This window comes from Cetorhinus maximus, chromosome 6 (assembly GCF_964194155.1).
Source record: "Cetorhinus maximus chromosome 6, sCetMax3.hap1.1, whole genome shotgun sequence".
Lineage (NCBI taxonomy): Eukaryota > Metazoa > Chordata > Chondrichthyes > Lamniformes > Cetorhinidae > Cetorhinus > Cetorhinus maximus.
Window position 1 is genome coordinate 29,084,601 of NC_135884.1, and position 27,932 is coordinate 29,112,532.

At 41.3% G+C, this 27,932-nt stretch overlaps 1 protein-coding gene across 3 annotated transcripts in view; it reads right to left on the reverse strand.

The window, feature by feature from the left end:
• The window catches only part of LOC144681675 (FYVE, RhoGEF and PH domain-containing protein 3-like), a 250,601-nt gene that overhangs the window by 30,863 nt on the left and 191,806 nt on the right, over positions 1-27,932 (reverse strand). For all 3 annotated transcript variants that reach the window (XM_078543496.1, XM_078543495.1, XM_078543497.1), the window contains exons 8-15: positions 21,278-21,416; positions 19,605-19,663; positions 12,395-12,541; positions 11,267-11,359; positions 11,095-11,174; positions 10,867-10,897; positions 10,668-10,772; positions 5,802-5,864 (exon numbers count right to left, since the gene is read on the reverse strand). In XM_078543496.1, coding sequence (XP_078399622.1) covers positions 5,802-5,864; positions 10,668-10,772; positions 10,867-10,897; positions 11,095-11,174; positions 11,267-11,359; positions 12,395-12,541; positions 19,605-19,663; positions 21,278-21,416 — 717 coding nt within the window. The remainder of the gene's footprint in view (positions 1-5,801; positions 5,865-10,667; positions 10,773-10,866; positions 10,898-11,094; positions 11,175-11,266; positions 11,360-12,394; positions 12,542-19,604; positions 19,664-21,277; positions 21,417-27,932) is intronic.

Sequence of the window (27,932 nt, forward strand, 5' to 3'; positions counted from 1 at the left end):
TGCATACCCAATTTCCCAACCATTGATAACCATGCCTTTAGCTATCTCAATGCCCAAGCTCTGGAATTCACTCCCGAACTAAACCTTTCCACTACTCTACCTCCTTTAAGACTATCTTGAAAAGTGGCCTGCTGGATTAAACATTTAGTCATCTGTCCTAATATTCCTTCTTTGGTTCATTGCCAATTTTTAATATCAAGTTGCTGTGAAGCACTTTGGGAGTTTTTTCCTACATTAAAATTTTTTTTTAAATGCAGTCATTGCTGACTCTGCACAACATTAGGGTGCATTTAATTGCCTCTTTTGCATCATGCACAGCGCTTCTGGATGTGCATCAACACGAAATATGCAGTTTAACCCTTCAAACAGGTGCTAGTTGAATACATTGAAGTAAAACGGTCTGACATCCCTTGGGGAGGCCAGCTCCACCCTGCTTGATTTTGAGATCATAAATAGAGAAGATAGGTTTAAAAAGGAGGTTGGGGAGAAAAAAAAATTGCCTGGCCATGTGCTCAAAATGTTAGAAATTGTGTATCAGGAAAGCAGATTTGCATTTACACGGAACTCTCTTCTGGCAGAAACCAGGCAGCCTGCAGCCGGGCCATGTAAAAATGCTGCTGGTTATCCTTCACATTTCCTGCTCGTTCTAAGATCAGCAGTGCAATATAGTCACAGCTGTAATCGTGTGCGCACCGCTGGTTTCTGTTGGCATTAAATGTTTTTGCTTCAACTTCACCCTTTCAAATTTTGTTGTAATTTGTGTTTCTTTTCGCATCAATTTAGATTAAACATAATTTTCAGATTTTGCCACTGCAATATCCGAACGCTGGTTGACAAAATTGACTTGTTGGTCAGAAATTCTACTTTGATTGTGCCCTTGAAAACGGATTGGCAGCATTGATAACCTTTAAATAGGTACACCACTTAAAAATATCAATTTTACTTCAAGACAACATCATAAGTGCATATGATATTTCAGTAGAGAAATACTGCTTCCATTATGGTGACATATTTCAGTTCCAAATGAGATTACCTCATTTTGACATTAGAGCACCAAGAGATTGCTTGAAGTTACAAAGCATTTTGTTTCATTCGAAAAAGTCTAAAAGTTTTAGAACTTTAGAACCTGTAACATCTAGATGTTCATAAAATCAAAATTAAGCCTGTAAGCTAGCAAGTGAGATCGAACACTTAAAAAAAAAACACTCTGGAGTATTCTCCTTGCTTCAGTAAACTGTTATTGAATAAGAAAGTTACTCATACATGCCCTTTCCTCTTGTATACTGCTAGGGAATTCATGGGGAACATGGACACATCTTCCTCTCTTCAATGCGCCATTAGTTAAAAAAATGAAGTAGAGCAGAATTGCAGACAAGTAACGGTCAAATGAACACCACCAGCACTGAAGCACCAGACAAAAGGAACAGATAATAACCATGTATTTGCCATCTATCATAACAGGAAACTTTGGCAACACAGAATTGTACAGGGACATTTATTTATAGTTTATGTGGTAGCTAAGTTTTAAACATTTTGAAAAGGACTGGAGCTCTCAGATTTAAAATTTTTAAATTGCTCACATTAAACGCAAACACTCCATTCCATACAAAAATGGGCACTTATTGGTATGTCTAAGTTGATCCTGATAGAAATGAAAGATTTTTATACAGTTTAAACTTTCAAAAAAGTTGTGAACACTTTTCCCAAGTGAGGTACGGAACATGATGGTTTACTATGCAACGCTCCACAACATACCACATTAAAATTCTTTAAGATTTCAACTTTGCATTGAGGAGGCAGTGGTGTAGTGGTGTTGTCACTGGGCTAGTAATCCAGAGACCCAGGTTCATGCTCTGGGGTCCCGGGTTTGAATCCCACCACGGCAGATGGTGGAATTTGAATTCAACAAATATCTGGAATTAAATGTCTGATGATGACCATGAAACCATTGCTGATTGTCATAAAAACCCATCTGGTTCACTAATGTCCTTTAGGGAAGGAGATCTGCCATCCTCACCTGATCTGGCCTACATGTGACTCCAGCAATGTGGTTGACTCTTAAAAATGCTCTGAACAAGGGCAATAATGCTAGCCAACCCATGAGCGAATAAAAAAATAAGCTTCATTTGACAGGTTTCTGTTCTGAAAATGGAGCAGAGAAGTAAAATGACAGGCCACACTTCTACTCTGACCTCGGCCTTCTACACTGTTCTAATGAAACTTAAAGCAAGCTCAAGGAACAGAACCTTAACTTTCCGTTAGGCACTGAAACTTTGGACTCAACACAGAGTTCAATAATTTGAGATGACAGTAGTTGGTGATGATGCTGTTATTTCCATTTATGCCTCCTCTTTTGTTTCTTGACACACTACCATATTCTTTTGCTGTGTACCGTCATTCCTTGTCATTTAATCTCCTGTCTTCCACCCTACCACAAAACTTTCCTTTCCTCTCTTCCCGCCACCCCTTTCTATCCCCTCTGTACTTGTTTAAACCTCTTCCATCGCTAACCTTTTTCAGTTCTGAAATATTAACTGTTTGTTTCTGCACAGATGCTGCCTGACCTGACAAACATTTCCTTTTGCAGTTTTTCACTAGTTTTTAGTTTGACCCAGTGGGCAACTAGCCTAAGTTCACACCATAATGGTGATTTCTGTTGCAGATTCTATTGGTGAAGTGTGCAACAGCATAGTCTATGGAGGAGTAGTGACAGTAATGTCCTATTTTCTATGTTTAACTGCACATGTGTGGGCACCAGAAGTTGCCGTCAATTTCATCCTATAATAATGGTGTGTGCTGATAGCCGCATAAATATTAATACAGTAAAATCTGGGCCCATACAAATGTGCTGACTTACTGGTTAATGGATGAGAAAAAGAGAAAGATAAGAATCGAGAGAGAAGAGAGAGCACAAGATTTGAAAAAGAAGCAATTTGTGGAGAAAGCACTACTTAGATTCCCCATCCCCACCCCGTTTCTTTCCCACCCCCCCCCACCGTTTTTTTTCAATAATTTATATAGATTCTTCTTTCCCTACCTATTTCCATTATTTTTAAATCTAAACTAAAACCTTGTTAGTCTTTCCACCCCACCCCCACTAGAGCTGTACTTTGAATATCCTGTCTTCCATTCTTAATTAGCACTTTTCTCAGACAAATGTCACCACCTTCGACACCTCTTTGACCCTTTTGTCTGTGACATCTTTTGATTATCTGCTCATCTCCACAATCACCACACCCTCAATGTGTCTCTCCCCCCACCCACCTTAAACCAATTTATATTTCTCCCTTCTTCTAACTATGCTTCAGTTCTGCCGAAGGGCCATGAAGGCTCGAAACGTTAACTGATTTCTTCTCCGCCGATGCTGCCAGACCTGCTGAGTTTTTCCAGGTAATTCTGTTTTTGTTTTGGATTTCCAGCATCTGCAGTAACTTTTAGCTTTTTGTTTTTAGATTTCCCTTCCCATCTAAGTAGCTGCAGTTTGTTGAAGGCCCAGAACTGTTATAGATCGAATCACCCTTAAACAGAAATGATATACACCACAAATGAATATCTCTAACCATTCGAAATTTAGAGATACAGGCATCCTATGATATGCATCCTATGATCAGTTACCTCATCAAATTAGAACAAGAAAGCTACATTCCAATTAAAATTGCTCATCTGCATGGCATGAAGCGCCAGGGTGCTCACTGTAAATTTACAGAAAGAATATGCATTTAGATTTAATGGACTACAAATACACAAAATTGGTAACTTCAAATATTGCCACCCAATGTACAAATCTCCTCTCAAGAGCTTTCATCCAGCTTCCCTCAGTCAGGAATGTTGGTAAGAGAACAAACTCCAACACTGATTTTAATCATTTCCATTCAGAGCCTACAAGGCAGGTTTACTGTGGGATGAAGTGAATTGGATCAGATCTTCCTCCCCAGTTCTTCCCACCTAGTGGCCTAATTGAAATCACGAATCACAATAGTACTCAGCAGATGAAAATGTCAGCCGTCCTGCGATGTGAACCAGTGACCACAGGATTGTCACACCATCATTTAAATGATGCATCACAAAGCACTTGGCGTTGACAGTAGAATGGATGTTGTGACTGAACCGTTGTGGGTGTTCATCAGAAGGACAGGAACCTTTGCGATTGAATTAGAAAAACTTATACTGACCCCCAGAGGAAAAGGATCAAAAAACCGCTGTGCTTTCCTGTCAAAACACGTGCCGGTTTAGTTTCTTCCTCTCAGAGGAACTTACATGTGTAGCACAGTTTTAAAGGCAGTTATAAGTATCGTGATTATCATCCTTTTGTTTGTTGCTGTCCATTTATTTTGGGTTTTTTTTTAAAAACACTTTCCACATGCTGGTGGATATGAAGTCTGCCCTTGTCAAGAAGCTGAAAGAACAGCACTGGTGCTAGTTTTGTGAATTCTCTTATTCCCACTTGGCCTCCCATAATGTGTTGTGTACTCCACAGCTCGGTTTACAGCCACATATGAATCAGCTCAACCCCCTCCCCGAGAAGCACTTTCATTGTTTTTGAATTGTCATCCAGAAGTATGTATGTATTGCCTACCTGGTAGGAGATCATCTGTAAAGAGTCACTGCTTAACCAATCATGGATTACTTTTCCAACAGTTCATTGCGCATGAATCTAATTACTTGCTCATTAAACAATTAATAATGGATTGAAATGTCTACCACCCGAGGAACACAGTTTCTTCATTCACTATTACAGCTAACCAGAATTTCTTAGCTTTTGGAAGAAATTTCAAAAGCACATTTTAATTGTAAATATTTTAATTGAGCAATATTTCCAGTAGGAATTGTTATAAGGAATCAACAGATAGTCTATTTTGAGGAACAGTCTGATAAAAGATATGGAAGCCATTTCATAGGTCAGGTTAAATGCCAGGCTGTTCACCTCAGCAACTGTATCAATTCATTCATTGCTAATGAATTCAATAATTCTATATATAAAAATCTTGTGTGGATCAGACACTTTCTGCTCATAAATCTACTTCCTCATAACTTTTTTGTTAATGCTCCATGTCAACCTTTACAATTTTATTTTATAACTGAAAAGTACATTGTTCATATTTGTCACAGTACAGCTAAAGACTGGCTACCAAATAACAGAGTGATCGGTTTCTGAATTGCGTTTGCTTGGCACCACCTTGCCCTTTCACTCCTACAGTTCCTATCCAGAGCACTCATTCATTCCCACCTTTTTCCTTCTTTCTCTCCCTTCTACTCCAAGCATACTTTCCTTCCCATCCATCAGTCTTTCCTTCTTCTTCCCGCATGCTCTAAGGAGACATACCTTACTGTCACCACCCTTCCTCAGGCCTTCCCAATCAGATCTCTCTACAACTGGTGTTCTGCATACACCATTGGAAAATTTACCCTGTGGCCTAGAATCCCTATCCCTACCCATGACAGCTCTTGCTTGGAGCCTTTTGGTAACCAGCACAAAACTCCGCCATGCTGCCCACCAGTTCAAACCCAAGAAACTGAGCATGAGAGAGGAGCGAACAAGAGAAAATTACATATAGATTGGACAGTATCTGCCAACTAGTAGTCGGCAATGCTACAGTTGATCAATCAGCATAATTAAATCCATAAGTATTCAATGCAATTTTCAGCAGTTTCTGTTAAACCTTATAAAATCACTTAGATTTAATAACAGATTCAAAACGACTGTTTAGTTCTCATTTTCTGGAATAAAGTATTCATAGGCTCTTGCACATGTCCCAGAAATACACATTAAACGGCAATCTGAATAACTAATGATCACATACATAAGCAGATGGACTGGAGAAGTCTCCTCCTGTATTGGATTCAGCACAAGTTGCACCTGACACCTATGAAAGAGAACAGTCATTTTAACAAATATACCAGTGAAAGGCCAATCCTTTGAGAATTGTATAATAGCTTGCACTTAGAAAGCATTTTAAACATGGAAAAATGTTCCAATTTGCTTCACATCAGTTCCATCAAAAAACTGTACACTGAGCCACAAATGGAATGGGTGGGAAGGAGCGGGAGAACTAAAAGCTGGTGATCATTAACTTGCTTTGCAGTATTTTTTTAAAATGCAAACCATGTAGTTTATGCAATATGCTAAAGGTCAGGCATAAATGCAAGGTGTTGTTGTAATTGATCATTGTTAACTTCATGATGAAGAGTATAGGTATGGCAGCTTACATCTTTGATGAATAGTCACTGTATCAAGCAAATGGTTGTATGTTGCAGCAGCTAGAAATGGAGGCAGGTTTTTTTTTAAAAGAAACTTTAGTTTAATGAATGGCAAGTCAAAATCTGAAAGAAATTTTGATACGTTTTGACATTCATTAATTAGAGTGTAGGGCGCATTTGTTGCTAACAATTCACCAACTCTCTCTCATTTCATTTAGGTATATTGCCACAGTCACCTAGAATTTCAATGTCTACTGTTGTTTTATTCCCACCTGAGTTGTCACTTTTGACAAGACATAAAAGGAGATTATTGGAGAATATGAAGGTATATGGAATAGGAAAAAGAAAGGCTTGCATTAGCATGTATAGCATCTATCACAACCACCAGTGAATCAGTGCTTTACAGTCAATTAAGTATTTTTTGAATTGTGGCCATTGTAATGCAAGAAATGTGGTGGCCAAATTGCACACAGAAAGCTTTTACAAACAGCAATGTGATAATGACCAGGTAATTGGTTTTTGTGATGTTGATTGAGGGATAAATACTGGGGATAACTCCCCTGTTCTTTTTCAAAACAGTACCATGGGATGTTTTACATCCACCTGAGAGGGCAGACGGGGCCCCGGGTTAATGTCTCAGCTGAAAGATGGTACCTCTTGCAGTGCAGCACTCCCTCAGTACTGCACGGAAGTGTCAACCTAGGTTTTTGTGCTCAGGTCTTGGAGTGGGACGTGAACCCACAACCTTCTGACTCAGGTGAGAGTGCTACCAACTGAGCCATGGTTGGCGTCAAAGGATAGCAAATTGGATTAAAAACTGGTTAAGAAAGGAGGGAGCATAGTAGTCGTTAAGGGCAGTTTTTCAGAGTGAGTACCAGCATTCCACAAGGTTCTGCTCTGGGGCCATTTCAGTTCACTATGTACATCAAATGAGTTGGTTATAAGGATGTGGCATTGGACAAGTTTCCAGATGCAGACAGTACTTAAATAGGGGGCATTGCAAATAATTCTGACTCAAGGAATTGACAAGAGAATGTAGATAAGGCTGTGGAGAAAAATGGGTGATGGAATTCAATGTCACCGTGAGGTGATATGTTTTGGTTAAAAAAAAACTGCACCTTAAATGGAGCAAAAGCAGAGAGATTTCAGCTTGTTCAGGTTCACAAGGTATTAGAAGTAGCACCTCAAAAGGATACGGCCACAAGAACAAAAAAGTAAAATAATATTGTGTTTTGTGGGGTTTACAGAACATGGAAGTTGAGATTTACAGTAAAGTCCCACCATTGGCAGCGGGTTACGTTCCCGTGAAACCTTACAAACAGTGAAATCTCGAACAATGAACGTGCTTTCCAGTGGGAGTCGGTTAGATCGGTTCCAGCAAAGCGAGGGCAGGATTGGTTTCTGCAGTTACTGTACAGCACATTGTGATATGCGACAAACTGGAGGAGCCTCTGAGCTCAACGTTGTTACAAAAGAATCCAACATCAGACTCATCTGCTCTCTTAACATCCAAGACACGTGTTGAAAATTTTAAAAAGAGACAATCCTCATTTAAGAAAAACATGAATCACCTCAAAACCGGCAGGCAAGCCTTTTACATAAAGAGACTAATTAAATCGGTGAACATTTCAAAATTGAACAGAGCTGTTATTGCAGCTCTGGAGTGAGAGATTCGGACATTTCCAGGTTAATCTCTCCTTTCGGGATGCACTTCAGCTGCAACCAGTTCAGGCGCTGCTTCTCACCCCCGTCAGAAAGGTGCTTGAAAACAGAGAATTAAAGGTCCACAATCAGGACTAATGGAAGGAATCTGCTTCCAGAGACTTTAAACATTATCTCTCCGTTAAATCATGCCAAAATCTGTGCTCCATCATGGCGAATGGAATAAATTTCAGTTAGAATAAAGTGTCTTTAATGAGAGAGGGGAAAGAAAACACAGATAAGCGAACAATTGATCAGGCAATGGGTGATCTGGTGTACAAAGGCTTTAACGTGGGAAGTCATGAAAGGCAGGACTTTACTGTAAATGCAACTTGATTTAAGCCCTTAGTTTGACTTTTGTGTGCAGTTTTGGACTCTCACTATAGGAATGATGTTGAGGCAATGAGATTAAGGACCACATCAGCCAGTGAAGTGCTTGTAATGGACATCAAGCTAAGCAAGCTAAAGAGCTGCTCATGGCTCATGGCATCCCAGAAGCTTGGAGTTGACCTCTTCATTCTCTTTGGAATTAGCTTTCTCGTCACTGTCAACAACTATTTAGACTACTGGGAGTCAGACAAGCTGACATCAACGACTGCCAGTGAGAATGTAGAATGGCTGAAAGCACACTTCAGTCGTCATGGTATTCCTGACGTGGTGGTGAGCGACAATGGCCCTCGGTTCACGAGTGAAGAATTCAGACACTTCATGAATGATTGGAGAATTCAGCACAACACATCATCTCCACGGTACCTCCGATCAAATGGAAAGGCTGAGGCAGCAGAGAAAATTGCCAAAGGGATCATCAAAAAATCAAGTAGATCCAGCACCGATGTACACAAGGCAACCTCAGAGTGGAGAAACACACCTGCTGAAGGCATGGAAATAGTCCAGTCCAAAGACTAATGTTACACTGCACACAAACTACTCCTCCAATAGCTGAAAAACTACTGAAGCCAGAGGTAGTAACAGGAGTGAGTGACAAAATTAAAGTAAAATGACAGAAAGCCAAATTTCACGTTGATAAAGCAGCCAAATCATTGCTAGAGTTGAGAGTTGGCGAGCTGGTCGGAGTGTAAACATGCAAAGCACTCAAGTTAGTCTACTTGGCAACTTGGAACCTGTGTAAAGCATTCGTCACCTCAATCATCATGGTGAAAGTGAACGACCAAATATGCGTTGCAGCCACAGGCACATATTTGCAACTGAACAAGCTACTTCTTCACAGTAGATAACTAAGAGAAGAGTTGATTTCGCCAACTGAACAAGGAAAGGAATGACCATCAGTCTCAGTGGCCAACTGCCTCTTAACAAATGCAACAGGTCAGCAGCAACACTCACCACAGCAACGACATTCCCAGGAGGGGCAAAGTCACCCGAGGAACTGACAAACACCAGACGAGCAGCCAGTAACAACCCGCATGTGTACCATTAGAAGACATGAACGCTTTAAAGATCGTGTGCGCAATGCATATGCAGAGTCAGATGAAAGTAAGACAGACTAGAAGTAACAGCTCTCTGTTTGCACATGACGGCTTTCTTTATAGAACATGGGGAGAATTTTCTCCCCGTCGGGGGAGTTGGGCGGGAGTGGGTGCGGGCGAGCATGCAGCCGATCACTGCCCATGATCGTCTAGGCGCCACCATTTTACGTGGGCGGGCCAATTAAGTCCCGCCTAGCATGATGTGCGTCTGGAAGCGCCCAGTGCTACCTGTGCGGGCTTGGGTGGGGGGGGGGTTGCCTGAGTCGGGGAGTGCGCTCTTTCACGGATGCGAGCGAACAGAGTGCAGAAATCTCCCTAAGGCACGGAGCTGCCTCAAGGCGATTAGTTTAAGTTCTGAAAATTTTAATAAAGAAGAAAAAAAAATTTAAGACATGTCCCCTCATGTGAAAGTGTCACATGAGCTGGGACACATCTATGAATGTTATTAAAAATTTTCATAAAACTTTAAATACCTTCATGAAATCTCATCCTGCCCGTGGATGAGGTTCCATGATAAATGCAAAGGCTGCCTGGGCTCTTCGCCTGCCCGCCAACCTTAAGGTTGGACAGGCAGCTCAGTCTATTGTTTTAATTGATATTTAAATGGCCTTAATAGGCCTTTGACAGTTCGGTGGGCGCGCAGCCGACTCAGGTGTGTGCCCACTGAACTGGAAATCTGAATGACGCGCGGTGACATTGGAACACACGCCCGATGTCACCGTGCGTCATTTTATACATCAGCGAGCGGGCCCCACCCCCACTCAGCGACCCAAAAATTCTGGCCCATGTATATGGGTAACTTGCAAAGGCAAATGATGGTGCATGCAATGTGCTTTTATCTTTTTATGAAAAGTGGGATGCTTGGAGAAATGCCTTTGGGCATGGTTGTGCTTGTTGTACACTGTGGTTGCCATAGTCATGTGACCTCTGATGTCATTCCTTTGAGAGTAAAAAGATTGAGACAGAAGCCATTTTACCCACATGTAACACAACACAATTTGCTACATCCATTGTTGTTGCTTTTAATGGCATTCATGTTTTTAAAATCAGTCAACACCTCAGGTATGCAACTCAACTGTAGGTAGGATGTGTCCAATGTTTACAGCTCTGGATGTACAGTCTGCATTGTTAGGCTGTTATTGAGGTCACATTGGTATCAAAAATAGTTCACTGTGATCTGTAGTCTCCCAATCCTCTACATTTTTTACTATAGGCTACTTTTCATGGATTTAGTTGCTTAAAATGTACTCATGCATTATGTACTTGAAGATCTCTTCTACTTACAGGGGAATCTGGAGGATACTCTTCATCCCTTGAAAAAGAACTATTAAAAGCCTTGTTGAACGTTTCACTGTTTTGCTTGTGCTTTTCAATTGTAGCATGGATAACCTAATAAAAATCACCACAGTTTCATAAGATAGCCAAAAATGACTGCAGAATTTTCTAAAACAGCAAGGAAGATACTTTACAGCATGTTACATACCTGAAACCAATCTTTCCTTTCTTCCTCAGTCCTAAAAAACACGAACATTTTTGAGGTTCAGTTATACTGATTAGTCGTGTTGTATTTTATTCTTAATGTCAACTCGCAAACAAGCATCAACAAACTGTTTTGGGGAATATTTTCAGTAGATTACAATGTTGTTTAACCAAATTTCACACATTGTTTAACTAAAACAATCATCATGATGATTTAAAACTTTTCACCTACCTGGCCTGAAGTTCTAAGGATCGTTGTTTTCCTATTATTGTAAATGTATGAGTCACATTCGACTTTGTAATTTCTTGCACCTGAAGAAGAGTTATATTTTTCCAATCATAGCAAAAAATAGCAATAATTATATCTGTAAAAAAAAACTATTTAACCAAAGGGTACCACGAACCTGCATGCCAGCAATGTCGATCCTTTCCCTCACGCTGAATTTTTGCCCCATCAATCGAAGCTTTGGCACACAGTAAAGAACCATATTGTTGAACTAAAAATAAAAGTATTGAATTTCAAATTGTATCCATCCACCCTGTTCTAGTTGTAACACATAGACTACCATAAATGTGGATGTCTGCAGCTGGTAGCAGACAAATTTAAATGTTTTGTGCAGCTTTTGGCAAAAAATATACAGCTAATAATGATTGATACAAAATATATTAAACTATTACGGTACAAGACAAAGTTTAGTGTCAACTTTAGTAATACGTACAGTTGGTGCGAGATCAATAATCAAAGTTCAACCACTGAAGCAGTCCGGATATCAAGCCTCGTCTTTGCAAAGTCAGTAGCAGAACCAAGGTCAAAAGTAACTTTCCCTAATTCTAAATTACAATATTATACAATATGTGAAATTATTTTACATATGTTTGTCTGAAACGCCTTTCAGAATTTTTCAAGTGACACGCGTTGATTTTGTAGTGATTTAGACAATTCATCTATCAAATTGAATGCAATGCATGGTCCTGTAGTCCCTTCTAGCATTTTACTTGATTTAACTCGGTGGTAGTACTCTCAGTCCTGAGTCATGAGGCTGGGGGTTCAAGCCTTATTCCACTTCAGTATGGTACTGACTGACCATCCACAAGACAACAGTAACCACACAAAGTACTACATGTGAAAGGGGTTTACATAAACCCAGCTCTTCCTTTACTACTCCTCTCAAATGTGAACTGCAAATCAACAAAGGTTTTGAGGTGGAGAGAAATAGGAAAGCAAAGTCAGTTTCAATACTGTCGACGTTTTACAACCTACAGCCTCATCTTACTGTAAACTGTCTGTTTCAGTTAAGTAAAACTTTTATAGGCTTACAACAAGGCCACTGGACAGGGTGCTGTTGGGGAAAAAAAAAACAACCAACTGTCAGAGCCCAACTATATGCCACTTCTTGTTGGTCTGCCAATGGAATGGCTATAAAGAAATTCATTAATCAATTCAATACCCTCAAATCAAGGGATGGACATTGGTTGCTGAAAAGTGAAGAATATTACCAGCTTTTTAAAAACTAAGGGTTTAGTTGGCTTACTAGAAACAGGTACCGATCTTGAGCTGAACCATTCTTAGCCGACAGCTTTTGGATGTGCCCTTCTTTTATGAGTTCATTAGCCGGATTGACAATGTCTGCTTCGCCTCCAAGCCTTTCATATACTTCCAGCAGTTTATGCATTTTTTCCTACAAATACAAAGAAGTTGCACTTGATGACTTGATAATCAATGTATCATACATTTTGTTAAAATAATTCATGTCATTGTCCTTCCTAACCAAGGAAACGACTATAAAGACATGCTTGTTCTTTGATCAAGTCTATAAAGCAAAGGACTTCTCTTCATATTTAAATTGAGTTTGCAAATATTGAATATGGGATGTGTAAAGTGATACTGTTCCTATACCACAGAATCTTTTTAAAACAACTTTACATTCATTATAATTTATAACTAATGATTAAGAAATCAAAAACAAAAGGTGCCAGAAGTACATTTCTGGAGTGCCACACTCTCTCCAAATTTATATGCAAAAGATTCTTACTGAATACCACAGAAATTTCAAATACGTAAGGTCAGCAGATTTGTGCCAATTGTATTTCAAATAAATGGTTTAAACATCATAGAGCTAATTTCCTGGAAAATGCCTACATTTCTCATGCCACCTTTCATTATGATCTTTATTTTTTTGTTTGTTTGCCCTCATTTTCCAAATTGCATCAACAATTCTCAAATTTAACTAAATCTTTGATATAATATTATCCAATGTTTCCCCCATTAGAGTCAGCACAAACAGCTTGCGGTTATTTCCCAATGACCAAAAGAAGAATGATAGCTATATGCCAGTACTTGGAGCTGCCTTTCAATAATGAGTACCTATAAGACTTGGTTCTATGCAGAACACTCATAATTGTATGAAATTGTATGACCAGAATTTGATGCACATGGACTGTACAACCATTCCATACATGCGATTTCAATAGACTTGAAGCTTTGCTTCTTCTAGGGCTAAGAAATTTATAGCTCCTTTTCTTGTTGACATCTCATTCATAATAGCCTGAGTTAACTCGAGCAACTTTCAGTCTCCTTCCCGGTTTAAAAATGTTCACTTTGTACATCCACCGGTTAACAAGCAAGATAAGTAAATTCACTATGTGAACGCCAAATTAAGGATAACCTGCACTAAGTCCTGCCCATTCACAAAATGAGCCTTGTGACATTTCCATGTCATGGATGCTAAATAAATAAAAGTTTGTACTAAATAAATAAAAGTTGTGTGTAGCATGGGTCTTACACATTTTTGTCATTCTTCTATAACTGGCACCATTAACTACTATCTGTTACCTAAGCTTTGCAGATAGAGTACAAAAATTAACAGAACTAAATTAACTCATTTTTTTTTCTGAAGGCATCAATCTGGCAGCAGCAGCATTTACCACAGCAAATCTCATTGCTGAAATCGGAAACGGATTTCAGGTGCCATCCTGATTTCTGACTGAATCAAATATATGGGCAGATAAACAACATTTATAATGTGAAAATTGAAGTTCTGAAAAATATATACTAACCTTGCCAATAAATAAGTCATTTTACATTAGAAATACTTGTTCCCGCACAAATCCGCTGTTTGAATTCTGCCACATTTCCCAGTTTGCCTTTTGTTAATGTGGGTCATCTTCAAATGAAGAGGCTTAGCTAATCAACACCTCCTAGAAAGCACCAGTATCACATTGTGCACACCAAACTGGTGATCTGAAATTCTTAGATTGTTCTAATACCACCAAGCTTATCAGTTGGGTAGACATCTCTCTGAAGGCAGCTTAGGTTTTCCATCTCACACTGAACCTAATATTGTATAGGGCTGCGAGATAATATGAATAGGAATAGAAACAGAAAATGCTGGAAATACTCAGCAAGTCTGGCAGCATCTGTGGAGAGAGAAACAGAGTTAACGTTTCGAGTCCCTTCGACTCTTCTTCACAGCTGGAAATACTCAGGTCAGGCAGCATCTGTGGAGCGAAAAGCAGAATTAATGGGCAGAATTTTCTGTTCCAGAGGCTAAGTGTGGTGGCAAGAGGGTTTTTAGTGTGTTTCCCACTGGGCTGCAGGGTGGGAAATGGTGCCCGATTTCACACTCGGAAGCTCATTAATTATGCATTGGCGAGTAGCTCTCAGAATCACATGGCAGGGCAGGGCAGGCCGTGATTTGTCCACCTTGCCTTTGCCTAATGGGGTCAAAGGTCTGGGTTCCATAATCAAAAACCACCCCAACACACACACACACATTACCCTCAGCACCAGCTTTGTTCAGGGAACTTCTTGATATGGCTCCAGCAAAGAAAAATGCTGCTCCCAGGTTCAGCAATGACTCCCTTGAGGTCCTTATCCATGGGATGTCATCTACCCGAGGAAAGGCCCCAGGTGGCCCACCAGCCTCACCTCGCCGACTTGGGAGGCAGTTGCAAGGGAGGTCAGCTCGTCTGCCATCTGCCTGCGAAACACCATCCAATGCAGGAAGAGGATGAATGATCTCATCTGCTCCGCCAGGGCAAATCAACTTTCAGCTCACTCCAATCTCACTCTCTCATCATGCACTCAAAGGTTTACACTGCTCAGGGATCCCACATGGACACTTTAACATCACAAGGCATTTCATCTATCATGCTGCACAATCTCCATCCTCAGCCCTTACTGGGAAGGGCTCAGCGCACACAGAAGGTATGCATGCTTCCCAACCTCTCCTCCATCTCTTCTCATCATGTTTCATTCCAGTTATCTTCCTGAAGGCCAAGCTCACCCACAACTGGAGGCTGATATCCCAGACGGGAGGAGGGATGGCAGAGGTCCAGGAGCTGTCCCAGTTTGAGGAGGATGCCGCCGAGCTCACAGGGGAGGGCAAAGATCGCTCATCATTTGAAATCGTCGTGCATATGCATCTATGTGCCCTCTTATTGCGAGGGTGAGCCACACTCCCACTCAGTGATAGCCTTCCTGTAACAGAGCCATGATAGTTACTCGACCTTTGTGTTATGTCAGGGAGATGTGTCAAGCTCTTTACCGGAAGGGTTCACAAAATGCATTAGTAACCTCTATTCCTTACAAGACAACATGGAGTTAGGCGTGCTCAGTGGCCTGGGAGCATTATCTGTAATTGTTTCTCAAAATGAAATGGCTGTCTTCATCAGTCATGCCAAAGCACAAGACCTACAGCCATGATGGTCTGTCCAACCATGTGTGCATCTCAGTGTCTGCTAAAAGTTTCTTATTAAGTTGATGACTGCATCAAGTCCTTTGGCGCAGTGTTTGCGATGTTGCGCCCACTTTCACTTCCCAGAGCACATGGACATAGGGTTTGCCACTGACCTTTCCAAAGATTAGGGCCTAGTGAATCACGAGGGTTGAAGGTGCAAATCTGGATGCTGGTCTTGCTCTCGATGTTACTGGTTGTAAAGGCCTTTCAGTGCACTGGCATGGCACTAAGGGGCAGAAGGAATGTGGCCGTGTCCCATTGCCTGCACCTTACTCCTTCTGGAATCTTGTGGCTATCAGTATGGCATGGACATGTCTTCCAGGTTGTGCTTCTTTATGAATGTCTTTCAACGAGCTCTCCTGTTCCTTCATGACTGACCACAATACAGTAGGAAATGGAGATAGTTTAAGTTATATTGGTATTTGTGGGTGTTAGGAATGAATGAGCACGCATGCTCAAAAGAGCACAGGTCCCAACTGTCCCCGCCCGCACAGGGAGCGCTTCCGGGTGTGCGTCACACTGGGTGGGCCTTAATTGGCCTGCCATGCAAAATGGCGGCTTGCCCGCTCCCACCCAACCCCCCCGACGGGAAGAAAATTCTCCTCCAGGGGCTGCTACCATGGAGCTATCAAAGTGACATGCGTACAATCGAATGTGCCCTGTACTTTAGATCTTTTCCCCATTTACAGGCTGCAGATGCCTCTCCTAACTATGATCATCCCATCTGCAGCCCAGTACCGAGCCAGACAGCCCCATTGCCACCAACTGCAAGACAATGGCCACATTCTACACATCAAGCTGTGCCTTATCACAATTGAGCACATAGGCCTTGTCAACCCCCTCCCTCCGGAGTGGGACTACGACATGTGTGCCATGCATAACCCTGTAGCATGGCCTACAAAGCCCCAGGACTGCCTTTAATCTCTCACCCTGACTGTGAGGTGCACAAAGCCCCAGGGCTACCTTTAATTTCTCACTCTGAGCTCTTGGCCCTATGCCAGGAACTATGAATGTCTTTCAACGAGCTCTCCTGTTCCTTCATGACTGACCACAATACAGTAGGAAAATAGAGATAGTTTAAGTAAGTTATATTGGTATTTGTGGGTGTTAAACATTAAAGCTAAAGCTCATTCCTAAGTTTGATTTGTATTTCTGCATGTGTGTGTTAAGAAAAGTTGAGTTTTAGTTTCACTTTAAAAGGTGCCTGCATTTCTAATGAGAACTTACGACTGTAATAGAAGTTAAGCAAACAAGTGTAGAAAAACCGGGCTGTTGCCTAGCAACAGGGGTCTAGAGAGGCAGGTCCCTCCTACGGACACACGCAGGAGAAACTAGAAACAGCACTTCTTGAGTTCAGTTTTGAAGACAGCTGCCAGGCAGAAGCAGCCTAGGAGGCTCAGATAGCCAGTTCCAAGCTAAAGCTGGTTGAAAGCAGCTGCCAGGGGACTGGGGAAAGGAGCAGATAGCAAGTCGCAAGCTAAAGAAAAAGTCCCCGAATCCAGGGAAGTAAAACAGGAGAAAGTCCCAAGCAAACCTTCTAGTCAGAGGAAGGGCAGGAACCTGGAAAAGGTCCTGTCAAGTGAAGTTAAGAGTGAGAATCAGAGAAAGGCTCCAAGCTTCAAGCTTAGAGAGATGAAGGCTTGGGAAAAGACAAAGTCCAAAGAGACAACTGAAAGCCTGTAACTCTTTGCTATGGGCATGTGAGGCAGTGGTGTACTGTTGATAGCTGACTCAGTGAGAGAGAGCGCATGGAAGACAGCTTGAATGCATGTGGTGACTCAGGGGAGAGGAACATCGGAAGGAGAGTTCGAAACCCTGGAGGTGAACCCTTGCAGAAGGCACCTGAGAGAAAGCAATGGTTTGGGAGAAGATTCCAAGGCGCGTGCTTGGAAAGTGGAGATTGGAAACCCTTGTGTGAAAGACGGGGTTCAGTGAGACTGGTTGGCTAATGGTGTAACAAGTGTTTGGGGGAAGTTGAGGAGAGGTCCATAGCATCTGTCTGGGGTGGCATCTGTGACTTGGTTTCAGTGTGCGGTGTGTTTGACCACAGGTCGCCTATTGGTTTACATGGACTGTGTACTTACTGTGAACATGAGAGTATAAGATAGCCTTTGTAACTTGTGTTATCCTTACAAATCAGTATATATCTATAAAAGTACAGTTGTGGGTGAAGGAGTATTGTAATCTTTTCTTGTTTTATAAATGTTTTATGCTTTTGTTAAAAATTCATTAGCTGACTCCGGTGACTCTGTTCAGTAGCCCTTCTCCACGTATCTAAACAAACTCATTGTGAAGCCACATCATACCTATACATTCGACCTGTCACTGGCTCCATATTTAAGCTTGTAGAAATCAAACAAAACTCCAAACACACGCGCTGCAGTCTCAAACCTCAGCTTTCTATACATTTTTAATGATCGAAGTTGAGTAGTGTGTTACTTTGCAATTTTGTTTCTGTCCAGTGTTCTAGCTTGTACACAAACATCATTGGCAGAGACAGGAGTAATGGTGAAATTAAATGGGTTAAACACTACATCAGTCTGCCTGCAGAGGGCATTATATGCAGACAAACTCTTAGTTTCTTCATCAAGTAAAGCCTTCAAAATATTTTAAAACTGCTCATAATTAAGCAAGTTCCCTCAAAAATGTAAACATAAACATCAGGTTGATGAGATAATGGTCATCTAAGTACAAGAAACTTGAGCAGATTCTTTTGGGATTGTGGGTAATGTACCCTCTTAATGTTTTTTTATAGTGTGCAGGTGATTTGTTTAAACACGTGGACCCTTCAAATTATTTTGTGCAGCCACGCATGTGTGATAAGGGGGCAGACTTGTGCATAGCCTGCACAGGAAATTTCGGCCCCACACCTTTGAGGAACATTGGCTGTGAGTGTTATTTCAGGCTAACACAAAAAATGTATCTTAAAGCTAAGTACCTACGCAATAAACTTAACAACTTATGCATATAAAAGGTATCATTTTAGTTTGTAAGAAAGGATATAATTCTTTACATTTCTCCATGCAGAATCCATTTATAGAAACAGTGCTAAGATTTCTTTTATCCTTCAGATCAGTCAAATAATAAACTTCGTCTCACCAAAAATAACCCAGAGTACTGTAATGGGCGGGGAACCTAATAAGCGCTTAGACTAAGTTGTTTGCTCTTGTTGAATGAACATTCGGAAAGTGACTAATTTATGATTCTTTACCTACTAGCCCTCACAGTTTGACGATGGCAAGCATGACAGCAACTGTTGCAATGCTAAAGGAAAATAGAGGGTGTGCCAAATATATGCCCCGCAATCAGCAGGAAATAGCACTCATTTCCTGGTCTTATATCTGGCTCTAGTGAGTCATTAATCTGAGAAAGGGAAGTAAGTCTCTAAAAACTCTAAAGAGACAGTTAAAATGCTGTCTGCCAGACAGTTTGGTCTTGCATTTTCCACAACCAAAGGGCTCAGGCTCCTGATAAAGGTATCTGGATTTTCACCATGTGGCGGTGAAATGTGAACTGCAATCAAAGGTCCAGATGTTACAGGTGATTAACAGGCCCAGTCACATTGTTCACTTGCACGGTACAAAAACATGAAATGTTTGTAGATGTGTTCAGGAAATGTGGTGCAAAAGCTCCTTTGCAGCTGAATTGCCAGACAGAGTCTGTAAGCCCCCATTGATCACAGCAATTAATACACTTCTGCAAAAGGCAAAAAAGGAACTTGCATAATCAGATAAGGCCATTGTTTAAAGAATGAGGAGAGAACTGAAACTGGTTGGTTAACGAAAGTTGCCTCAAATTGATTTTGTTCTTCATACTAAAAGGACTAAGGTGACAGGTTTATAAAATATAAAACTATTTTCAACAAAAACAGATAAGTTATGGACAATATGCAATGGCTAATTTTAATTCCATTGAATTCATTGCTCATTGGGATTGTAGCAGTTAGTTCCCGATGGAAAGTACACAATGAGTGTGGTGTAAAACAGCACAGGAATTTTCTCACCATTTTTCGAATTGCCACATTGGAATGGTTAGCTGCCGTTGAAATAAGCTCCAATGATTCTGAAATGTAAAAACGTTGATTCAATCTATAAATTACACTGCTTTTTAAATCAGTTTTTAAAAAAAAAACTACATTTTTGAATCTTAACAGCTACTCATGTATTTAAAACATGAGGATAGAGTAGGAGAGTGGAGATGATGCAGAAGATCAGCTGTGATTGTATTGAACGGTGGAGCAAGCCCGAGAGGTGACATGGCCCTGCTCCTGCTCCTATTTATGATGTTCTGAAAGGGAACTTGAATTTATTTCCCTTCCTCCTCCTCCTCATCTGCCTCAAGGTATTCACTTATATTATGGTATGGATCCATGGGCGTTGGTCACACCTTGATATCTCGTCCAACTTCCCACTTTCAGGCGTCAGCCTAAATAGTGAACACTAGCAGGCTATTTCACTATGGGAAGCATCACAGCTGAGCCTTTATGCCTGAAGTTAAACACTTAGGGTAGGGCTATAGACAAAACAGAAAAAAAAGCAGCGATCAGAAATCAAGGCATTTGGCTCATTGCATCTTTTACATTCTATTTCAGGAACTGCACTGGCCATTTTTCATTCTCTTCCTGCTAATCATCAAGCTCATATTCATGCTTCTTATGATTTCTGAAATACATATTTCCATTTTAAGTATTGCATGATTATTCGATGTACAAATTGTTCATCTTCAATCTTTGTCCTCGACGGTTTTTCTGGGCCAATATTAAAATTGATCAGAACGCTAGCCATTTCTTACATTAACAACTTGGATTTGGAAGTTCGATGCAAACTGGTCAAATTTGCAGACGATATCAAGCTAAGAGGGCAATTGAATCCAAGGAGGCAGCTCAAGAATTACAAAGCGATTTAGATTATTATAAATATTGTCCAACAAGTGTTCCAGAGTCAATCCCAGGTACTTAGCTAAATACAGTTACCCAATTAAAAATCATATCACAGGTAACCTTCCTTCATTTCCTTTCATCTGTTAATGTTCTACTTTGTGCCACATTTACTAAAGAACATGCTCTGTTCAACACTAACACATGGTTATTATTTGTACAGCCACAGATCATTTTTCACTGCTGACTATGACATGGTGCTATATACCTTTCACTTCAGACACTACCTTTTATCCATTAAGATATCATGCAGGCGCATGTCCTCCTTGGTATGAATGCCAATGGAATGGAGCCTGATGATTATAGCTCTAAAATTCTATGCAATTTAATCTAATTTCAATACTTTCAACTGCAATAACTCAATTGATATAAAAGAGGTTTATGTCTGTAACATGGTGGTTAAGTTTCTTTGGGTAACAGGTCTCAGGCTCACTCTCATACCTTCTGACATCAGACATGAATTACCATCCTGTCTTCCGAATGATGGTCAGGTAAGGAATGTCTTTTTCAACCATTATGCATTACATGATGCAAAATAACTTAGTGCAGCAACACACCAGCTCATCAAAATTGTATTGGGCTTTTAAATTTAATAGCAGAAATGCTCCAGACAGTAGTTCAGGAACGCTGTTTATATCTCTGCATGCTTACACAAAAAAATGTTATAGGCCTAAATAGCGTGTTATCGATTCACATAGAATAGACAAACTGTTCATTTTTGAAGGAGACTTGTTTCTTACTCTCTGCATCTTTCCTGTCCAAAGAGTCCTCAGGCAGTTTCTTTAAATAATCCTTCAGAAGTAGCTCGTAACGAGGAAGGCGTTGCACTGGCTCTAGCATGTGGTGTTGCAGTGTCAGGTTACCACAGACGTCTTGCTTCTGTTAAATTAATTAAACAAATTAGTTAATTAAACAAAGCAATCAAATCATACATCTTAAGTAAGACAGACCAGTGACTAATAATATCACCAAGGGAAATTTTGTATGTTTTAGCCAATAGATAGCTGCGGCTAAATATTGCTCTTTATTTCCCAGACTCTGGTTCAGCTGCTAGCTGAGGGAAAACAGCTATGTATTCAGACGTTCTCAAATTTTCCTTCCTCCTGAGACCCTGTGGAAAAGAGTTTTGCTCCAACTCTGCTTCTCCACTGACAACACAGCTGAGGTTGGGAATGCTGAGAATCTGCCTTTGGCCATTCCACACATGTTGGTTTATCCTATTGGTTATCCAAGGACTTGCTTGCTAGTATCATGAGAGAACTTCAACAGTTCCACGTCGTCTTCATATGAACAATGTGTTCCATACAGTTGTATAGCTGCGTGTATGATACTGCATTAAGATATGGGGGAATGAGTCTTGTAACCATGTAAATTTGATGTAAAGTGCTTTTATTTTATGAAGCTACATGATCCCACAATTTCGAACCTCACCTATTTGGGAACAAAATCTCAATAAATATTAATCTGTTTACAAACTTTGAAAAAAAAATGTTTACCTCCAACATTAAAGTTAGCCTAGTATTGTGCTTTGGTGACATCAGAAATTATATGAAATGAATCTGTGGTTTTGCTGGTCAACTTCAGGCTGCTGAAGCCTTAAAAAAAACATAGTTACCTCTTCAGTTTAATTACATTATCTCTTTTGTTAGAAGGACTGGCATCCTAGCCTTTTTCAAATCCTGTTTAGTGCCACAGTTCCAAGACCTACAGCACAGGCATATCATTACACTATACATTGTATTGATGGACAAAGCGTTCATTACAGAACTCAAAATCTTGTGTGTGTTTTATTTAACAAAAAATACATCAACAACAGTTTTCTCTCATGGAATGCATTCTCTGAATAAAATGATAATCAGTTCTTTATGCAAGGCCTGTCACTTATCTGGTTAAAGGGGAGACTGATACAGCTCTGATACTGCTTCAGGTTTTATTATTTTGCATACTGTACCTTAGGGTAGTAGAAATGGTGAAACTGCGTCCAAGCTAAGAATTTTTAAAAATAAACTTTTCGTTACAGTTGTTTACTCTCAAACTCCTTGTTTGATGAAACATGGAAAATCATACCATGTCAAGTATTAGGAAATATGAGGTGTTCTAAAAATTGTATTTCTGTTGCTGGTCTGGCTCCTAACTTAACCTGAGTGAATTCTTAATTTGGGATATTGGAACATTTAAAAACTGAAGTTCAGGAGTTTACCATTTGGCTGATTAAGCCTGCCCTGTCATTTTGTTAGCCACAATAGGTTAATTTTTTTTGTAATTGTAGAACCTTTCCTTTTCTTCATGTTGCTTCATAGCTTTGCTTCAAAAGTACTAACCTCCTTTTAAATATCTCTATTGAATCTGCATATAGATCCTTCTGTGCCGTGCATTCCACATTCTCGAGCCAGTTTGTGAAGACCCTGCCCCTCTCCCTCCCACCCCACTTTGAAGTGGTCTAGTCCTACAATCATGTATTCCTGAGATAAAAGCAAGAAGTAAAAAACTGCGGATGCTGGAAATCCAAAACAAAAATAAAAATACCTGGAAAAACTCAGCAGGTCTGACAGCATCTGCGGAGAGGAGCACAGTTAACGTTTCGAGTCCGTATGGCTCTTCAAAGTTTTTCCTTAGTTCTGTTGAAGAGCCATACGAACTCGAAACGTTAACCGTGTTCCTCTCCGCAGATGCTGTCAGACCTGCTGAGTTTTTCCAGGTATTTTTATTTTTATCATGTATTCCTGATCTGGTTTCATCTACCAAAAGTCATTCCCCAGTTCACCTGTTAATACTCAGCACCAGGGAAAAGAACCCAAGCCTAGTCTCTCATTAGGTCCCTTTATCCAAGATATCAATCGTTGAACTTTCTCCAATGTTAGAAGTTCCTCACTAAACTTAAAACTGAATTCTAAATGAGGCCCTATAATTGCTCTATTGTTACAGTACTATTTTCTTGCTTTTATAATTTACATAACATTTTATCAGATCGGTATTTAGCTTATTAAATGCTGGGGCCAGACCCAGCCCAATTCAAGGTTGCAGCCTCTGCGCATTTTAATCTTTAATTCATCCGCTTTCATTTTCCAATCAATTTCCTATCCATGAAGCTCCATTTTTTCTCAATTTCTTGTGTTGAACTTTATCAAATGCCTTTTGAAAATCTAGGTAATGAATCCATTCATTTTCCTCACTTCTTTTAGTGTCTGTGCTTTGAATGCTGGACTTTACAAGACAGGTATGTTTTAAAATGAAGTAGAATTGGAAATTGCAGAAGCACCCAAGCTCAGAAGCAAGCCTATGTAGTCTGGTTGTCATGGGAGTGAAACTCAAACAGGAACCTGTTGAAATCAAGTGACAGTTTTCATACCTGTACACAGTAACTCCAGTAAAAAGACAGCTGCATTTGTGAGACAAAGCGAAAGAGAGAGAGAGAAGTAGTTATTTCTGTGGGGAAGCAGGATGCTTGTAAGAATTCATTTTCTATTCAAAAGGAAGGGGGCAGAACAGAAAGGACCATTGGAGATTTAAGGAACAAGGAGTCACCGAGCTGGGCCTTGCAGGTGGAAATTGGATCTGGAATACTCAGTCCGAGTGGAATGACTTTCAAAGCACATTGGAGATTGCAACCTAGTGCAGCAGGGAGAAACGAGCCTGCTAGAGAGCTGAGAGTAACACAGGACCTGTTCTTGTAATGCTGCACATCTGTTAGAAATGCTATGCACAATGTAAGTGATTGTAAGACATATCTCAATTATGTTAGTTAATGCAAATTGCTTTAGTTTGTTGTATTAGTTATCTATTAATTATGTTTGATCGGTTTGATCATAGTTCATTTGTTACAGTAAAAGCCTTAAAACGTGAAATTTTGCCCTTTGGTTATTTCCATTGGTCATTTCATTTCTTTTTAACTGTTATTGATTTCTACAGGGATCGTAACACTCCAAGAAAAACCGTAGTTAATTAGTGGCCTACCTTTCACAAAATTATAGTAGATCTCTCCAGTCAGTTATCTATTTTAAGTGCAAATGTACCTGGTTCCTGAAAGCACTTTCAAGCAATTATCCAACTTAATGACAAATCCATTAGTCTGGAGTTACTTGCTCTGTCCCTTCCTCCCTTTTTGAATAATGGAATAATAATGAACAATTTGCATTCTTCCAATCACCTTAACTACTGTGATTTGGGGGAAAATGGTCCTATTGACTTCCTCTTAACCATTGCACTTAACATTTTATTGTGCCTGAGAACTGTAGCTATCCTCTGAGAATAATTTAATCAGTATAAATATTAGCTTGAATCACCTAGTAGTACTCATCTCAATGTCAGAAGTTTGAACTCCAGAACTTGAGCATGCATTGTAGCCAATATTACACTGAGGTGCTGCATTGTTGGCAATGCTGTCCTTTGGGTAAGGTATTAAACTGAGGTCTTATCAATGACTTGGTTGGATTTGAAGCTCTCACTGCACAATTCAAAAAGCAGAGGTTTCTCCCAGATTCCTGGCCAAAATTCCAACCTCAACCAACACACCAAAACCATTCGCCCCGTTGCTGGTGAGAGCAACAGCTGTATTTACCTATAGAGCAATATTCATTGCACTTCTGAGATCATTGTATATGAAACACTTTGAACCAAGTCTAAAATATCTGAAAAGACACTGTAAATGCATGCCTTTCTAATTGTTAAATGAAAATTTCAAGGTTTTTTTTTCTCCGAATATCAAAGTGGGGTAATGAAGTAACTACCAATTTGGAACATCATCTGGGAAACACCATAACTCTATTCAAGTGCGTCCTGAAACTACAGGCTAGATTTTAACTCCAGGGAACTCCAGCGAGTTCCTGCTTGGCATAGGCAGCAGAAGCCCGTGCAATGTTATACTACCAGACTTCACTTAAATGCCACCAATCCACTTCCTGTCCAGAATGGTCATGGACAAAGTGCAGGATGGCTGCTGGCAGATGAAGGTTAGGTGGCCATTTGCTGTTGCCAACCTCCAGATAAATGGTGGGACTGGATTCACCTACAAGCAATATCATGGGAGACCTAATGGCTATTATTAAAAACATATTCATTCTTAGGACTATAACTTACCAGAAGACTGCCACATCATTAAAGAAAATGGACATTTCAGGTTAGATTTGCTCAACTGAACCTTAGAATCGAATTGACTCAGCTCGATTAATAGTTTTAGGGGGTGATTTAATAATCCAGCCGCTATAATGATCGTTATTTAACAATTAATCAAATACGCTTCAGATGAAATAACTGGGAAATTGTTGCAAGGATATATAGTGTAAATGAAATACTTCATGTGCCAATGCTCCATTACACCTTAGAAATGAGTATGTATGAGAACTCCTGAGTCCTTCACTAGCACATAGTCCGTACAGAGACTGTGGCCTGAATTTCACGATCGGCGTATGCGCCAAATGGCTGGGCCCGGATGCGGACGTGTAATCCGCTCCCAGGAGAGATCGCGTTTCCAATGCGATTTCACGCTGGGTGGGCAAGTAAGAGTCGCCCAGCGTGAAATGTGTCTGCTCAATGGTTGGAAGGGCCGGGTGTGGAGCCTGTCGGGCGCCGGGTCCAATGTCAACCGGGTGGGGGATTTAAAAGCAGCAGAGGCAGATCCCTGAAGGCTGCCAGGGGACACATTGTAGCTTTGGAGTTGTTTGCCGAAACTCTTCATTTTGAGCTGCATCTGCAACTGCTGGATACGCCAGGCGGAGGGCAAGTCCTGTGGGCACTCAGCCCCCAGTTCTCGGATGAGTACCTAGGAATCCTTGTGGAGGTGGTCAGTGCCAGCGGGACATCCTCATCCCCAGGGATGGCAAGAGGGGGCCACTGCACCTGACCAAGAAAGTATGGGCAGAGGTGGCAGCCCAGGTCATCAGCCATGGTGTTATGCGGCGCACATGGGTGCCGTGCCACAAGAGGTTCAACAATCTGCTGCACTTGGCAAGGGTGAGTACCAAGCTGGCATGGATCAGTGTGACAAAGTGTTAATGGTTGGCCGTCCCCCACTGTGGTGCTCAGGGGTGTAAGAGTGAATGCCAACTGCCAATGTCATCAGCACTGGCCAAGGCGGTGAGCTCTGGCTTGATTGCTTTGCGGTTGAGGGACACGACTCGGATGTGCCCTGCAAGGTGTTCCTCAGGAGGGGTTGGCCAATGACACTGCAGGTAGAGAGTGGACTAATCAAAGCTCCTCTTTTTCAGGTGAAGAGAAGCCATAACAACATCGAGGGGTCGAGGACAGGCAGAGGCCACCCAAACCTGCTCATGTTGATGAGGTACAAGATGGATGCCTTAGAGATAGAGCGCTGGCACCCAGCTCAGTCCACTGGTCATGGGGAGGCAGGGGTCTCTGACGGAAGTAGGAGTGTGGTTCACAGATGCGAGTGTGTCGGAGTGAGTAAACGTTGCTGTGTTGTCTCACCTGTAATGGAAATCTCAAACCTGGAGTCCCCATTGTTCATTGAAAGACAATGGCACCATAATGCAGATTGCCATTGTCTCACCAGCCCATCTAGCATGCACAATGACAGTGTGATGACTAATACTAATAACGTCGTTTTTCTCCCCTAGAATCGCCATCCAGCCAACGAGTGCAAGACCCCGAATAGCCACTCTTGATGCTGGAGGACCAATGGCTGTCAGATGCACCTGCATCACACCCCCTCTCTGCACCAGGCACCAGCGCCTTGGTGGGCATTAGATCATCGGCTACAAATGTTGGTGCACGGCAGTGAGGGCATGGCACACTCGCATGAGAAGCAGGCGGAGGTAGGGAGTGCCCAGGCGCTGACAGTCGGGCGACTGCTAGAGACCAGGACCATGCTCAGTTCGAGGTAAATGACCTCAGAAGGTCTCTGCTAATGTGAAAGATGGATGAGGCATCGCGTTTCTCTACTAGGTGCCCGTCCATCAATGGAGAATAGGGAGGTTCAGGTCGACATCATGTTGGTGCACGAGCTGCTTGTCGTCTCTGTGGGCTGGATGACGGCAGCAGCTCCTCCGCCCCTCTGCCGGTGACTGTGGCACCTGGTGAGGCTGCGATGACTGAGGAGTGCCCAGCAGTGGCGCTGGATTCTCCCTCCCAGGCACAGGCTCCACTGGCCAGAGGACAACCGCCAAGGTCATCAAGGCCAACAGGACAGCAGAGTCTGCAGGCTGTCTCCAACGCCACTACCAGCAAGGGGGGGGGTCACCAAGACGCAGCACTCGCAAGCGTAAGTTTAAGGCACCTTGAGCACAAGAGGAACTCCTAAACTCCTCACAATGACAATGCTCCAGACACTTTTTATCCCACCCTTGGATGACAATTCATTAAAAATGGGCTGCCCACCTGCCCATGAGATGAGTGGGAAATCACATGGGCAATGTGAAATAGAGTACAATTCACTTTTTA